At 43.3% G+C, this 17448-nt stretch overlaps 1 protein-coding gene across 20 annotated transcripts in view; it reads left to right on the top strand.

Moving 5' to 3' along the window:
• KALRN (kalirin RhoGEF kinase) overlaps positions 1-17448 on the top strand; it is a 616045-nt gene that overhangs the window by 313832 nt on the left and 284765 nt on the right. For 16 of the 20 annotated variants that reach the window (XM_032480687.1, XM_032480702.1, XM_032480571.1 and 13 more), the window contains exons 11-13: positions 243-434; positions 11070-11278; positions 14620-14794. In XM_032480687.1, coding sequence (XP_032336578.1) covers positions 243-434; positions 11070-11278; positions 14620-14794 — 576 coding nt within the window. The remainder of the gene's footprint in view (positions 1-242; positions 435-11069; positions 11279-14619; positions 14795-17448) is intronic. The other 4 variants (XM_032480718.1, XM_032480728.1, XM_032480609.1 and 1 more) reach the window with 1 other exon arrangement.

The following is a 17448-nucleotide window of genomic DNA, read 5'->3' on the forward strand; positions in this document are numbered from 1 at the left end:
CCCAGGGATGGAGGAGGCACCTAGCTAGTGCCCACTTGTGCTGAGCTGCCAGGCAGGCTGCTGGCTTGCTGAGAGGTGGCGGGTGAGCCGGGTGCTCAGCTCCTCTGTGCCAGCTCAGGGAGCTCTCGGCTCAGCGCCCACACCCTGCGCTCCAGCTCTGGACAGCCCTGGTGGGCTGGGGGAAGGCGTGAAGCTCGGTTCGTGACTGCAAGTTGACTCTCCCTCACTGTTGTTGCTGGCAGAATACATACACCAATGCAGACAAGCTCCTAGAAGCAGCAGAGCAGCTGGCTCAGACGGGGGAATGTGACCCGGAGGAGATCTACAAGGCAGCTCGACACCTGGAGGTGCGCATCCAAGACTTCGTGCGCAGGGTGGAGCAGCGGAAGCTTCTCCTGGACATGTCTGTCTCCTTCCACACACACACCAAAGAGGTAAGGGCATGTGGTGGAGGAGGGGCATTGGCTGGGCTGCTTCCTTCTTGCAAGGGTCAGGTCAGTTTTCTAGCCCCCAAGGTATGCCCGGGGTCCTGGATGGTCTGGGGGTTACCAGCCTCCTAAGGTTGATGATATTAACAGCTTGTTCCTGTATTTAGGTCTCGACCAATGTGAGGCAAAACTCCCTCCTCATCTCTAGTGAGGAGAGGGCTGATGAGGCAGGTGTTTGGGGAGTCTGCTAGGGCATTCAGTCTGCAGCTGGAGAAATTTGGGAATCCTTGGTATAGAAATAGTTGCCATAAGAGAAATCAATAGAGGATCAGAGACTCCCTTCCTACCCCACACTCAGTTTCTCTTGGTTGCTGTCTCCTGTCAGAAATCAGAGTCCAGCAGAACTTTGATCATCTTTGCTACCCGCAGGGAACATGCAGAGTTTCCCAATGTTTTCTGTATTTTTATTTATTTATTTTTAAAAGAAGATTAAATCTTCTTAATGCAGTCTGCCCCAGGGTGATATTGAAATGAGATGGTCCTCACCTTTTTCACTGTGGAGTGACAGCCAGTGAAGAAAGGGGGACTGGGGTGTCTTCCACGCAGGAGGAAGCTAGATGGGCTTAAATCTGGCCCCTGAATCATTCACAAAGTGGAGATCAGAGCCAGAGGATGATCGCGTTACAATATTGACAGGGCAGAAGGGCCCAGAGAGAGGAGGAGGGTTGCAAACCTGGGGTTGCTTTTCATTTCTGATTAACACGGGCACTCTGAAACTGAGTAAGTGGCCAGTAAGGAGGCACGTTTAGCATCTTCTGTAATAACACCCTTGGCAGATGAACTCATTAGGTGTGTGCATGCTTGTGTTCCTCCAGGAATTCATTTTAATGGAGTATTAATTAAAGTTTGATTGCTGCTCACGAAGAAACATTAACCCTACTTAATTAAGTTGATTTTTGATATTTGAAATGCATTAGGAAGCCTGGTTGTTACTACTTCACAGGTTTTTCTGACACTTTGTGGGAATGAATGCAAATCGTTGCAGTGCCTATCAGAGAAAAGCATGAAAAGATAATGTTTTCTAAACAGATTCCCCAGGCAGATGAAGGGCTGGCAAGCCCCGTGAAGCTGGCTCTGCCTCCTCTCTGTGGGACCTATAACCACTCTCTGATGAGTGTCTGTAAAGCAAGGGGATTATCTTTAATCCACGTTTTCCTGCCTGGTTGTCTGCTTGCTTGTGGCTTACCTGATTCTTAATAATGGTCTCAGAAACCAAAGGCATGTGTATTCTCTTTTAATTATGAGCCTGTGGGTGAGAGAATGGAGCATGAATGAACAGGAGTCACGTTCCTTGTGAGGGCTATGGGGGTGTCAGTTGCCAAGGGAGGGGGTGGATGAGGTCAGTTTCCATGGAAGTCCCACTCCTGAGAGGGTGACTGTGGCTTCCAGGAACCCCCTCTAGCTACATATCCCCCCTTCTGTACTTGGAACTGGGAGGCTGGGATTCCAGTTCAGATCCTGCTGCTGGAGAACCATGGGAGCTTGTGCGAATCCTTGTGTCTCTGGCCCCGGGTTGCCTCATCTACAAAATTATGTGATTGGACTCAGTGGCTCTGAGGCCCCTTATGGTTCCAATGTGAATTCAAGTTCCCTTTCTTTCTCTTCTCCTCTTCTTCTGTATTTGATGTTGATAATAATTATTATTAATAATAATAGTAATTAAGCTTGAAGTAATTAAGCATTATTACTTAATTACAACTAACTAATCACCTACAGGTGATTTACCTAGCCTAAGATTTGGTTCATTGCAAGTATTCAGTGTATATTAAGTAGTACTTTTTTCTGAGTACTTAGTACTTGCTACACATGTATGTCATCTCATGTAATCCTCATGAGACTCTTATGATGTAGACTTTATTAAACGTGTTTTCAAATGGGGAAGGGAAGGCCCAGAAAAGAACTTGTCTAGGGTTCAGAGCCGCTCAGTGCTGCAGAGACTTGACCTGTCTTCCTGAATTCTGCTCTTGTGCTCTCATTTGCTACCCCACACTCTGTTCTCCTTTTCCCCTTTGTGTCTCCTCCTCTCCTCCACTCTCCTTCCTTCTGCTTACTCTTCTTTTTCCTCTTTACATTTTCAAACCCCAAAGCAGAGGCTTGATGGGGAGGGTAGCTTCAGCTGAGAAGAGTAAAGCATTGCCAGGGTTGGGGCTGTGGCAGATAGGAACAGTCAGGGATGCAGTTATCAACCATTCTTGTCCCAGATCTCTCCCAAACCTTGCTAAGCTTGGTCCAATTTAAATCTGACTCTTGTTTTCCCGCTGCGGCTCATATAACCATGTTTGCCTGAAATAGTACTGCAGGGAGCAGCATGATATTGAGGGCAGGTGAAGAAAGGGAGAGGGAACTGAAATGGATTTGGCCTCTGTTGTGTGCTGGACTATTTATCTATCTAATCAATAGCCATGAGAATAATTTGCCCAGTGTCTTGTAGCAAAGATGCAGTAAATGTAGGAATTGATCCCAAGTCTTTCTGACTCCAAAGCCCATGCCTTTTCTCATTTGCCTTTCATGTAAAGACTTTATATAAAGGCCAGGAAACAGAGACTTGGAAGAGTTTTCTCCACCAGGGAATTTATTCCAACTGGAGTTTGTCAGGAAGTAGCAAAATATCTTCTTTGGGACCCCCAAATATGAGAGAAATTAGGAGCCGTCCTGCCTTGATGCAGAGAGGTGTGTGATAGTGAGGCTTTTTCTTTCAAGAGATCTGCAACCCTCAGGTCTTTTTTTTCCAGGATGGAAAGAAAAGCATCATTCTGAGTGGCTGTCATGGAGAGGCTGTTCATGGGAGCCATCTAGCAGGACTTTATATCTGCACATTTTCTCTCAGTTACCTTCCCATCCCCAAACTAGTCTGTCTGAGGCCCCTTTTAGGCAGAGTAGAGAATAAGGCATGTGCACATATGTACACACTTATGCATTATGTACACATATACATGTATATGCATATGTATATTGCACATACACACAGATACATGTTTACCCACACGGTAAGTACAGCAAGCTCTTAGATGCCAGGGAGATCTGATTTCCAGATCTAGATCACTGGTCATGCTGTGTGCCTTTGAGAAAATTACTTAGTCTCTGTTACTTTGTGATAATTATGATGATGGTTATTACAAAATTGAGTAGTACAATACTAATACCTACTTTTTTTCCTAGTAGAAAACTCCCTCCCAAATTTTTCCTTAATGCTTCTCTAATATAGGCTTAATAAGGAACTTGAGGACTTAACTCAGGCATCACGTTCCCTTGAAATTCTTCCCTGGGGCTTCCAACTGCCCACCCAGATGAGACAGGAGCACAGTGTGCGTATCTCATCGAGGGATCCCACTGAGCCAAGTGGCACCTCCTCATCAAGCTGAAAGTGCTCATATGTAGAGAACACATGTAGATGTATGAATATAGATTCTACTGTATGTTTCTGCTGCTGTGTCTGATACACAGTGATGGTGAGTAAATATTGAACAGGTTTACCTGACTGTGAGAGGCTGGTCATTTCTCCTTAAAAAAGAAAATTTAAAAAACCGAGGGGAGGGAAAAGCCCTTTCAATCACATCTTTTATCTACTCCAGTTCTTTGACTTTAGCTCTGCAGACAATATAAAGAAAGGAGGACAGGCGGGGAATCTGGATTGCCTGTGGGAGCTTTCCTCTAGAGCCTGTGTAGCGGGCAGAGACGGATTATCAGGTGGGCAGAAGTGAGCATCCTTGGATGGTCTAATAAAGAAGGAACTCTGTATCATTTAATACCTCTTAAGACGCACCACCTCTCAGACCTTGCTAAATGTGGGTCCTGTTTGATCCCATGTCTATTAACTCTTGACTCCTTCCTCTTGAGTCTATAGGCAAACTTCTGGCTTTTTACTCAAAGCAAGCTTAGTGGCCAAGTCTACAAGCCTGTGCGGGAACTGGAGTTGCTATGGACGTTTTCTCCTTTTACAGTAAATAGGGTGAATGGAAGGATGACCTTCTGCTCAGTTTCGCTCAAGTGGCCTTGGGTGGGGCTAGGGCTGATGGTAAACATTGTCACAGATCTTGTGGTAGCTCCCGTGCTTGTCGTGGCTCCTTCCTTCATTCATTCTCCCCTCCTTCTTTTTCTTTCTCCTTCCTACCTACCTACAGTTGCTTGCTGAGTTTTTGCATTTGTACCAAAGTGTAATAGTGTCATTGTATGATGTAATTTTGAAGGAATTAAAGTCCCCTTTATAGGAGATTTCTGAGTGGGAACTGAATATCCATCTTCATAAATGATATAAACTATACTTCCTATGACTCCCCAGGGTGAAGTTCATCATTTTACTTTTGCCCACTTCCTACATCAAAAGATTTACTCTAATTAGGATCAGAGAGGAAACAGAGGGAAGATAGGAAGAAGGTATCCTCCAGGCTCATTTTTTCAGCAGATTGAAAATTCTGCTTGATCCTGTTGGCCCTGCTTTGTGAATTTGTGGCGACTAAAGGAGCCTGGAGAGTTAAAACTTTCTAACCATTTTGTTACAGTGTTATTCATAACCTTGAATAATTAGCAACCATCTAAATATTCCATGTTAGGTGACTCATTAAACAAATCACAATCTATATAGTGAAATATTATGCAGTTGTTATAAATTGCATTGTCAGAGATCCTTAATGGCATGAGAAAGGGCTTGTGATATAATATATAAAAGATTGTATGTCCAGTAGGACCACACTTTGAATCACACGTATGGAATAAAGACTAGAAAGAAATATACAAAGAAGTTAAGAATGTTATGGGTGATTTAATTTTCCTTTGCATATAGTTTTGTTTTATAATTTTTTCTCAATGATACTTTCAGTAGAAAATCAGGAACAGTCCCAATAAATGTTATTTTATAGCAACAAAACTTTCATCCCTACTTAGAGAGAAGGGCCACATAATGAAGAGAAGTGACAAACATGCATTTGGGACCCTCTTATGCCTCCAGAACCTCAGCTATGAGTACAAATTGGCTGAACTTTCAAATACCTTCTTTTTTGCCTGGGGACAAGAGGACAGCTGGCTGTTTGCTAGTCTGGAGAGCCTGGGGAGGATGCAGGGGGAAGCATTTACCCAAATCCTCATTTTCTTTGTCCAAGGAAAAGGCATTTGTAGCAAGTGTCATCTGCTATGCAGAGATTGTCCAGATAGAATTCTCTCTCTATGCTGTGTTTCCATGGAAATGCTGCAATTGCTGGGTTTTCAAAATATCCATTTTTAGATATTTTTATAGTAATAATATGAGAGTCAAATTAACTAAGGAATGTGGCCAAGATAATCAACCTCAGCTCTTTATTAGGTAGTTTAGTTAAATGCCCATTTCCGTTTGTTTATAACCCTGCAAAATCATTCTTGCCTGCTATACCCTGCTCAAATAGGTACATACACATACACACACACACGCCCCACAAATGCCAGACACTCACATGTACACATGTTCCCCTGGCCACCCACTGTAGAACCAAAACTAAAGCAATCTTCCCAAGAGATGTTGGCCTCGAGAACAAAACTGCTTCATCCTCTATGTCAGTTGCCAAACCGTTATGGTGTTTATTTAAGAAATAAAAGCTAGTAGTAGGTGCTAAAGAAAAACAATCTCTTCAAAATGAGGGGGAAGTCGCTCACCCTGTGGAACTGGTGTTTCTTTCCACATCTCTAGGGGTCAGTCAACTGTGTCAGCACAGTAGCTGCCAGAACTGAATAAATGGCACAGCCAATCAGAAGGAGAAGGTGATGGAGTAAATTACCACTTTCCTTAACCACTCATCCCTAAGCCTCATTAGTTCTACAGACCCCCTAGTTCCTCCCTTCCTTGTCGTTCTCTTTCTGCCCTTTTCAATTGCCCTTTTCTCAGGTTGCCCCACTATGCAAGCAGGATGAGGTCTGGGCCCCCTGGACTCATTAGTTCAGTCTTAGAGCTAGCTTTATGGAGGGCATTCAAAGGACTGCTTTAACTCTACCCCTGCCAAGGTTCTAGAAATTCTCAAAATTGGCTCATTCTTTTGAATGTAGGCGTTTTTGGACACAATTCCGAGAGAAGGAATACATAAAGCCATCTCAGTGTATATATTAGCATGGACCAAGTAGTCATTGCCAAGCAGAGAGCAGAACCCTGAAAGAATGATCATGGTACAGGGGTGTTTGATCAAGAGGAGGGGTCTGGAAATGGCTGAAGCATGAGATTCTTTCTGGGGAGCAGGTGAGTTTGTGGCAAAGGTGCAGTGCTGTCCTGTTAGACTTTAGATAAGCAGAGGTAAAGAGGATTATCCTAGGTGAGAGAAATGGAAGTGGAGGACAGTGAGAGAAACCATGTGGTGGCTGCAGCCAAGCTGCCTGACTCACTCCATGATTCCACTTCATTCTGGTAACCGTTGGCTCATGGTAATTTGAAGTGCGAGGTGATTCTGACTCAGTCTCATCGGCTTCCTGATAATTAGTAAATTAATCATAGAAGCAGCTCTCCGATTTGGATTCCTTTCAAAGCAATCTAGGCATGCTCTTCAGGGATAAGTCAGATGGACACATACGTAGGAGACCTACAGGAAATTCTGGTAGTAGGAAAATTATAGCCTAAGGAATGGAATATGAGTCCTCAGAGTTTAGTGACACTGCTGTTTATGTCTGTTCACTTTTATGCTTCAGAGGTGCTTATTCAAAATTATGAACCTGCAGTTTAAGTTTGCTGCCACCAAGGGGCAACTGTGCGTGTGTGTATGTGTGCGTGCGTGCGGTTTGGGATTTCAAGGTTGTAAATGGTCTCTTAACTTGGTATCATAATTATCCTCAATCTGCTACGAAAGTCTCTGGACTTTGGGTGTCTTGGTATCAAAGCTGTGACTGCAGGTTTGCAGTTCGGAGAGTATCTCTGTTACTACCTCTTCTTTAGCTCAGCTTCTGAAGGGAAACCATGGCATGTTAGAGTTGGAAGGGGATTTTAGAGACACGCTAGAGAAACCACGAAACACACACATATGCATTCATGAACACAGACACACATGTGTGCACATACACTTTAAGTATGAAGTAATTGAAATAAGTAGTTTTCTCATGATCATAGAACTAGCCAGACAAAGACTGAGTCAAGAATTACTCCCAGTAAGTATCAATTCCATTCAAGAACTCTTTTCCCTCTGGGTTGTTTTGTTTTTGTTTTTACAGAAGGAAAAATAGAGAAAGATGTAGCTAACCCTTTGTCTCTGGTACTATAATCCCCTTCCGTATCTGAGTCCAGTTTCCTAGCAGTTTTACTTGGCATCTTATCCTCTTGAAGGTAGATGGGCCGCTTCCTTTGCTTACCAGGCTGCTGACCACTGAGCTGAGTGGCATCTAATGTCATATTTGATTGTTTATCTCTTAGCTGACTTTCTTCAACAGTAGGTTTTAACTCTACCTTAGACAAGAGTTTATTTAATAATAATATAGTAAATATATGACCAGAAATCTGAGAAATCAATTTCAACTCATTAATCAGAGAATATTTGGAGGGGAGGATGTATTTTTAAATGATACTGATTTCTGAGGTTAGTGTGTATCCTCAAAATATCCCTAATCTTTCTCTAGTCTTTTTGTTTGTAATGCTGACACATCATCTCGGGCAATGTTTGGTCTTTGACTGTCCCTGCAATTTAGCTGTGTGACCACCAGGCAGAGGGACTGTCCTGAGTTGTGGTGGATTTCCTCAAAAAGGAATGATGCTGACTTTCTTCCCTAGACCTACACCAGAGGTGTTCAAGTTCTTATTAAGGAGGGAAAAAAGGACCTCCAAGCTATGAAGCCGTTAAAATAGCTTAAGGATGGTACTGAGAATAAAATTGCCTTCAATAAAATCAAATCCTCAAGATCTCTCTAAGCCCCTTTCCTGTCTCTTATTCCTGTAGCACAAGTGCAGCCTCATCCTAATCAGGTGCCTGTCCTCCACTGACGCACTGAGTTTGTTTTTCTTCTCTTAAATGTCCTGCTCTCTGTCCACAATGTTCATCTCTCTCTCTCTTCATGTCTTTTCTTTTATTTTTTTTAAAAGAAATATCTGAACTTTTCAATCTCTAGGCTTTCCTTAGATATTCCAGGACAAAGCTGCAGAAACAGAACACAGAGGCCCAGCTCATCATCCCATACTGAAGGACCAAACCCAGTATTGATCTTTTACCAATTTCAAAATGAAGGAGCACTTCAAACCTTCCCTCTGTCTTCTAGTGGGAACTGGAGATGGCTCGTATCAAAAATATCTTAAATATCATAATACTTAGCACTTTATGTAGCACTTATTAAATACCAGGCACTGTTTCTAAGTGATATACATATATCTGTGTGAGCATGTATGTGTGTGTACAGATAACCATATGCATATGTGTATATATATATATATATGTTTTTATAATTTACATAAATACTGAGTATATATACATATACACAAATACACACTTATATCTCACTTATTTGTGTGTGTATACACACAGACATAACACACACATATATATCAACTTATTAGTGATCTTTACAACTCTGGGGGGGTAAAAACTATTATTATTCCCACTTTACTGATAAGGAAAACTGAGGTGCAAAGACTGTAGGTTACTGACTCAAGGTTATATAGGTAACGTGGTAAAACTGCAGTTTGAAACTCTTAACCACTATGCTATATTGCTTCTCCATACGGTAATTTTTCAGGGAATTCATTATCTCATACCCAAGGGTTAAATACATTTGGAAAATGTCTTTGCTCTTTAGGCAAAATGACAGCCGGAAAGAATGAAGTAGCTTTAAGTTATAGTGACCAATATCCTGAACTTCCTAATTTCATACTGATTTGAAATAAATACATTCATACCTTTAAGAATATGAATCCCAGCTTATATGGTCTAGAAAACTTGTGTTTTACAACAAAAGGTTTATTTGTAAAGAAAGGAAACTGAACTAATTACAACCAGAAGCAAGCTGCTACATGACAGGGACACTGAATAATAACAATTTGTATTCCTCATAGCTATAATGACAATACTACAGTCTTATTAATAATCATGTATATTTATGTAAAGCATTGATAACGTAAATAATTTATTTCTCATAATTTTTGGAGTGAGCAGGGCAAATATTATTCTTCCCATTTTGTAGATTAGGAGACACAGGCTTAGAGAGGTTCTCATCTATCCAAAAAGAACATTTGTTAAAGCCCTTTATTTACTATCTCCAGGGCTTTTTAATCTTGTTAACCCAACCTCTTCTGCCGCATTTATGGCCTTTCCTGTCTAAAGAACAAAGAATGACTTGTCCAAAATCTGAAGACTATTTTTTGTCTCTCTTTATTGTCTCTTTTCTTACCTCTTTTTACAAAGGCTATACCATGATTTACTGTACTGAGAATCAGCAAGATGAAATAATATTCTTAAGGTGGATATTTATCCATGTTTGTAACATGGAGGACTTACAGAACGCTAGATCCATAAGGTCACTAACCATTTTATGCTGTGCTTTCCCCAGCCTATGTTACATACGAAGTCTTGGTGAGCAAAGGGTATAGTGATTTACTCAGAGGCGCCACAGGTTATAGGAAGAGCACAATCCACATCTCCTGGCTTCTTCTACCAGATTTTTCCCCCTGGTGGAGCCATGAGCTTATCTTTCCTGCTGTCCAGATGAAGATTCCTTGTTTCTAAGATAATGTCAGACTCATCTTTGCCTCCATCATTCATGAAAATGCCCACTGAGAGCAGTTAGAAGAGGAGCACTGTGGTAGGCCACTGGAGACCTATGTTCAATATGAGGAAGAGGTATCAATAAATGGATTTTTAGGAATTCAGCTCAATTCCTCATCATTTCCAGTGCTTGTTCCATTCAAAACACTATAATTAGCTCCTTTCAAGTTGTCTGACCAGTAATATCATCCTGACTACATTTCATCATCTTGAATATCGTGAGGGAAATGTTTCATATTTATATTGAAATTAAGCTATGTCTCTAGCATTCAACTTTCTAACCAACTGAGCAATCCTGAAAAGAATAAAATAATTTAGCCTAGCACATATTTACTTAATCTTCATTTGGTTCTTTTTGAGCATCACATTCTTTTTTGCATATTTGTAAAATCATGATAGGTTTCTAGGAACCAGCATGAGTGGTGCTTTCCAGTGGGAAATGCCTTGGACAGTATCTTGGATTAGATGCAAGATAAGTCATAATATCCTGGTCTTGGGTCAGCTGCCTGAAGGAAGTGTGCAGAGCCCTACTTTATGAAAGATGAAATAAGATTTGTCCATCACCAGTTTCCTATTCTTCCCAGTCCCTCAAAGATGAGGCAGCTCCCAGCTCTAAGACCACAGTTTCCCTAAGCCACAGGGAAGTAAAGGTGAGGGTGGTTCTGTCCTTAGGGAATGCCAGCACTAAGGGAGTAGACTTAGCAGAGATGGATAATGAATCAAAATACAGAAATGCAAACTGACCCATCAGTGTGCTGATGAGCAAGACAGTCTGCTATCTCATTGACTGGTTGAGGGTCGGTTAGGTGACCTCAGTTCAGCACTCCTGCCCTTACCTCAGCCCTGGCCTCTCCCATCTGCCCTGAGTGACTCTCTGCTCTCTCCTCTGCAGTTGTGGACATGGATGGAAGACCTTCAGAAGGAGATGCTGGAGGATGTCTGTGCAGACTCTGTGGATGCGGTCCAGGAACTGATCAAGCAGTTCCAGCAGCAGCAGACCGCCACTCTGGATGCCACGCTCAACGTCATCAAGGAGGGCGAAGACCTTATCCAGCAGCTCAGGTCAGCGCCTCCCTCCCTGGGGGAGCCCAGCGAGGCCAGGTCAGCATGGGCGGTGCTTTCCAGAGGGAAATGCCTCGGACTAGACGTGAGATAAGTCATCATGTCCTGGTCTTGGCTCAGCCACAGCCAGCTTTGTGGTCTTGTGTGAGCTTCAGTTTCTCCATCTGTCAGATATACAAATGCTTGCACCCAACTTGCATTTAGAATGAAATAGTAAATGGAAAAGCGCTAATGTTTCAAAGCATTATGTATGATTGAAGATGCTATTCAGCATCCAACAAGCAATACGAATACAACAAAAATTTAACAACATTCAATAGAAAATAAGCAGCATCTTCATTAAGAATTATGGCATATTTGGTCATGTGGAGAAATAGCCATTATGGAATGTCATGTTATTTGGCATCTGTTCTCAGGCTACTCTGAATTCCAGTGCTCCAGTCAGAAAAATGTAACCCCAAATGGTGCCTGTGGCCCCATGAAAATGTAGAGAGTGTGTGATGTTTTCTCCCTCTACTTTCCACCACCGACATACAACCTTTCCACCATTTCCTGCTGCCCAGAAAATAAAACTCTTTCTATATCATTCTAAACAAATACAGCTTAGAAGGACTCTTAGAAAACCCTGTCTGATGCCTTACATTCATTTAGAATCATCCACACCATTGCCTCCTTTCTCTTGGCATCAATGTCTGGTTTCCTGTCCCTGTCAAGGGCATCGGCTCCTCAGATAAAGTGTCATGAGGCCTTGAGCAAGCCCTCAGCAAGCAGCCCTGTGCCCAGGTGCTGTGTAAATAGGATTTGATGGGGCTAATGATGTCTGCCTGTGGGAGCTTGTTCCTATCCCCAGATCACTGAGCACCAGAACCTCTGCCAGCTCCGGACAGAAATAATCTCATCAACACGTCCCAGGACAGTCCTGAGGCTGGAGGGAATTACTTCAATTGGAGAGGGCTTTCCCCCCACCCATACTAGTTGTCCAATTAAAAAGCAATGAGAACTTACCTTGGGATGGCCCTGGCATGTTTTCCTGTTAGATTAATCATTTCTATTCTGAACATGCAGTTGAGATTTTCTGAGTCCTCTTATTGCTTACTAACGAGACAGCCTCTTTCCCTTCTTCCCCCAATTCATCCTCATGAATATATAATACATGACAGTTGTGTCTGCCTATCTAGGAAACCCCACTGTTACTTGCTTCTGAAGAAAACTCCAAATGGTGGGCAGTCTAACCTTTCTGGGCCTCAGCTGCTTCGTCTGTGTCATTAAGGGGTTCACTCTAGGAGCCTGTCAGCTCGAGAATTTTGTGATGGCTTTGCCTTTCCCCTCCAGATAATTTACACAAACTTGTCTGGCCTCCCTGTGGGGCAGGGTCTGTGGAGATGCCACATGCTCTTACCCACTGCCGACCTTGCGCCACGCCTGAGGGCTGCAGGCTGCTCAGTGATAGTGAAGGCAATGAGATGGCTGATGCCTGTCCTGCAAGTTTAAGTTTCATGGATTTCACAGGGGACTATAGGCAAGTGACAAGAACCACTGCTGACTGTTCATTCTTCCCCAAGCCTGATGCTAGCCTCCCTGATATCAAGACCAGTCAAAGAAAAAGAGTGGATGATGCCTGGTGGACGTTGGCCGGATGCCTCACACACACCGGCGCACACATCTTCCTAGGCCTCCACGTCTCTTCCGCTACTCATCACCGAAGTACCTAAAGTCATTTTACATCATCTCTGCGATTCCTAGCCAGTGTGCCACTGACATAGGTGCTGTACAAAATGGCCAGAAATCCTCCTCTTTCTTCTGGAAGCTGTGATAGAGAAAGACAGAGGGGAGCCGTCAGAAAGAACAGTCATATCCTCCCAGCAGCAATATTCTCAACAGATGCAGAAGGCATAGTGTTGAGTGCAGCTCTCGTGTTCTTCTCGTGGTTGGGTGATTCTGCGCCATGGTGGGCTTTTGTGCCCGAATAGGCCAGGGTGAGGAGGTTGGGGTTGGAAGCTCCCTGGATGACAGAAGGAGAGACTGTGGACAACTGACCTTATGCTCCCTTCAGAATCAGTATGAGCTCAGATCCCATTGCTTCTGGATAAAGACCAGCTTCAAGGCCCTGGTTTTCAGAAAGGCTGCTGAGGAAAGCATTCAAAACTAAAGATTTTCCCCTGACCTCTGACTTCTTAAGTTATATAAGAAACCAAGACATCACAAGATAATGAATATGCCTGTTTATTTCAAGTTTCAGGGCTCTAGCTTACTCACTGAAGGCCCTGTGGAATCTAAACTTCTTCAACTCCACAGTTGTCCCATGATAATGGTCTCTTTGGAGGTGTCATCACCACCTCACTTGTCTGAGCAGATCACAGTGTTTATCTCTTGGTTGTCTCTATGACATGTCGCCTCCCCTTGCTAGTTTTGTTTAGATGCTCTCTGCTCAGAAAGCCCGCCCCTCCCGTCTACTTGGCTGGGTTCCTCTTTTTCTTCTAACTCCCAAATTAGAGCTCATCCTCTTTGAAACCTCTGTTGGTTGTCCAGCCTCTTGTGCCCTAGCTTCTACTCTCCCCAGTGGGACCTGTGCCCTAGTCAGCACTTGACATTTCGGTGTCCTTTCAGGATTAACATTCATTGGTACAGCATGTTCCTGGTCACAAAACATGTTCACAGACACTGTCTTATTGAACAGCAAACCGTGATGGGAGCAGGCTGGGGATTATTAAGTGCACTTTACAAGAGGCACCTGGGCCTCAGGGAGGTGACTTCCCAAGGTCACCAGCCCATATATGTCAGAGCAGGGACTTAATCCAGACTTACAGCCCCAGACCCCATGCTTTCCGAGCTACAGCTTAAAGGTAGTAACACAAGCCCAGAACTTTGGCATAGCATTATAAAGTGGATGAATAATTTTGGTAGCCATGATCTCATTTTATTTAAACAATAATCCTGTGAGGTAAAACTAGGAAGAGCTCCCCCCTCATATGCCTTTAATTTGTCTACTCTTATGTATTGTATTTGTGTTTGTGTGCATGTGTGTATTGAAACTGTACACATTAGACTACATATATGTGTGGAACCATCCCATTCCTCTAACATTTGTGGAATCCTTTCGCATGTATTCATTTGATATCTGTCACAATTCTGTCTGAAGAACAGGATAGCAGCTAGTCTTGGAGCTACTGTGCTGTGAACTCAAAGAGGATACGTGTATCTTTGGTTCACCTACTAAGCAGATGGTGCCAGGCTCACACTAGGAGTTTGATTAAGATCTGTCAATTATGAGTGACTTAACTAATTCACATCCCCCTTGCTCAGATGAGGAAGGCCCCCTGTTCCTCCATCACTTTTAACATGGCAAGGCCCCCTGCCTTCTTTCTCCTGCTCTGCCACAGGGACTCGGCTGTGTCCAACAACAAGACGCCCCACAGTAGCTCCATCAGCCACATCGAATCAGTCCTGCAGCAGCTCGATGATGCTCAGGTGCAGATGGAGGAGCTGTTCCACGAGCGGAAGATCAAACTGGACATCTTCCTGCAGCTGCGCATCTTTGAGCAGTATACCATTGAGGTAGAGGTGGGGCAGGCATGTGGTGGGAAGACAGAGGGCAGGCTGCTTCCTGGCCGTGGGCGCTGCCCCAGGGACCTGGAAGGGACTATTGGGCGGGAGCCTAGGGGGGTGACAGGGGACTGTGCATCACAGATACATTTTTAGGAATCAGCAAATTCACATTCCACCATATTGTATTCCTTCCAGTCCCTCTCACCCCCACCGCCAAGCAGAGCCCCTCTGCTCGCTTCCTGTGTGGGATTACTCCATTGAGAAGGGTTTTGTTGGTATGCATTGGACTCTTCCTTGGTACTTTGGTTCCTGAAAGACCATGGAGCTGGCTGTTGGGTGGTTGTGGTAGAGTCGTTGGATTCTATAGCCTTGTGAGGAGGTAGGTGTTAAACTTAGGTGGTCTCCGCTGGTGACTGTAGATCAGGGATTAGACAAACTCACACAGCAGCCAGGAACTCAGGAGCCACAGGAAGGAAGACGTGTATCCTCAGTTTGCTTTCTGCTCATTAAGAAAGTGAGCCACTTTGAACGCCGTTTGCTGGTTCATCTCATTGACTCCTCAGTTCATTCTGGAAAGGTCAGAATCAGGTGTTCTGGTTATTTATGCTCCCTTTGTGATTGATACCTGTTAATATTGTCCACCCTGCATAATATCCACCTTTTATTATTTTCTGCTCTGACACAGGAACTAAAGCCAGACCAGTAGGGTTTCTGGGGTATGGAGAATATTCAATACCTATAGCGCATTGTCCTTTTCAGGGATAGCAAAGAGTTAAATTAAAAGCTCTGTCTTCTCTTTGCTCCTGACTAGTGTGGTATGAAGGAAAACCAATTCTCCATCTACCATTTGTTAAAACTTTACTTTGCGTTCCAACCATCTCCTCTGAGTTGGGACTTCTAGGGGCCTGGGATTGATTTCCCAGAAGTATCTGTTTTAAACTTCTGTGGAACTAGTTTGAAAGGAAAATTATTATTTTTTCAAATATTGAAAGCTCCAATATCCCCGTCCCAGTCCCATCCCCAGCCCCATGCAGGACCAGAAAATGGTCCTGGCAGCAGGTGCCCTCTCCTTCAGTCCTGAGACCAAAAATATTTATAATGAGAATCAGAAATATACAAGAAAAGCAGTGCTCAAGCAGTCCTTCCTACCCCTTACTCTCGTGTGAGCTTTCTCTTCCCCTCTACCCTGACTTCCCGGAAGCCACGGCAGTTTCTTGCTTAAAGATATCATGTTCTCAAAGGTGCTTTCTAGACAGTTTCTGAAACAAAGGAAAAGATATGCCTTTAAATCTTGATCTTGATTATCCCTCCAACTCATTCCATAACTTTAAGTGAATTTATTTATACTGTTTATTTATAATTTACTTCGAATCTATACTCAAAAGCATTTCAGGTGGCAAACAGTATTAAAACATATATTGAAAGAACAATGGAAATGCCAGTGGAAAAGTAGAGATATTGGCATGTGGTGAGGAGTGACTGTGGGAAATTTCATAAAGGTGAGGTGACAAAGGTAATAAAGAAAGGAAAGAGGGGGTGGGAGTTATTATTCTTTGGTAATGGGGAGTGAGACGCAGAAATAAGCAGAGGTTAACGTTTGGTTGCAGCAGCAGTGGCCCCAGGCACTCCCACAGCCGTCCCTCGGCTCCATTTCACCCACCGAGAGTGACTACATCCCCGGGGGAAGTTACATTAGCAGGTGTGGGAATTCAGCTGTTGTATTCTTTATTGACTCTCCTGTCATTCCAGATCCACATCAAAAAATGCTTAAGGAGGAGGAAGTAACCTGAGGGTTTGGATGCTTAAGATGTATTCAATTAGATGGATGGAGTTTTGAGGTCAGGGTTGCTGGTTTAGTTCTGGAATAGATCAGTCAGCTTTACTTTGCCACTCGGACTGGACACCTGACATCAGCTGGGGCATCACTGTTTGCTTGCAGTGTGATTCTGGGAAAATCCATTTCCAGTCCAAAGCATACACACACACACACAAGTCCTTTTTTTTTTTTTTTTTTACAAAGGAAGTTGACTGTAAATCAAATAATTTAAAATTAGATCCTATTTAAACGTTGTGATGCGCTTGATATGTAAATTGTAGGATTTGCATTCTTCGGAGATTGTACTGTATAAAAATTCCCCTTCCCACCCTGAATACTAGACAAGTTGGACAGCTTGGTGTGCAGCAGAACAGAAGTAGGGAAGTACAATGAGGGTCTAACAAAATGAGGGAGATAAAAATAGTAAGTAGATCAAATGAGAGAGATAAAAACTTGGCTCTGCCCCCTCTGGTTTAGGCAGTGACACCCAGGTTTTAGAAGGAGTCTTGTTCCCCATTTCAAGTGTGGCCCAAAACTTGAGGAAATGCTGTAATTCATCTTAGATAGAAATGGAAATCCTGCCAGACCTATGGAAAGTTTCTCTTTCAAGTCAGACTGTCAGAAGTTATTTTTGAGGGTGAGGAGATTATTTCAAATACCAGCAAGTGTTTCACTGTGGAGATGAAGGGCAAACTTCTAGAGAAGATTCAGAGTGTGAAACTGAGGGTGGTTTCTGTAATGAGAGATGTGTCAGAGCTGACATAAGCCAGGGCAGAGGCTGTTACTGATCTACAGCAATGGTTTCCTTCCCCAAAGGAAGGCATTTGATGGACATACTCAGAATTCC

The sequence above is a fragment of the Camelus ferus genome, chromosome 1, assembly GCF_009834535.1.
Source record: "Camelus ferus isolate YT-003-E chromosome 1, BCGSAC_Cfer_1.0, whole genome shotgun sequence".
Lineage (NCBI taxonomy): Eukaryota > Metazoa > Chordata > Mammalia > Artiodactyla > Camelidae > Camelus > Camelus ferus.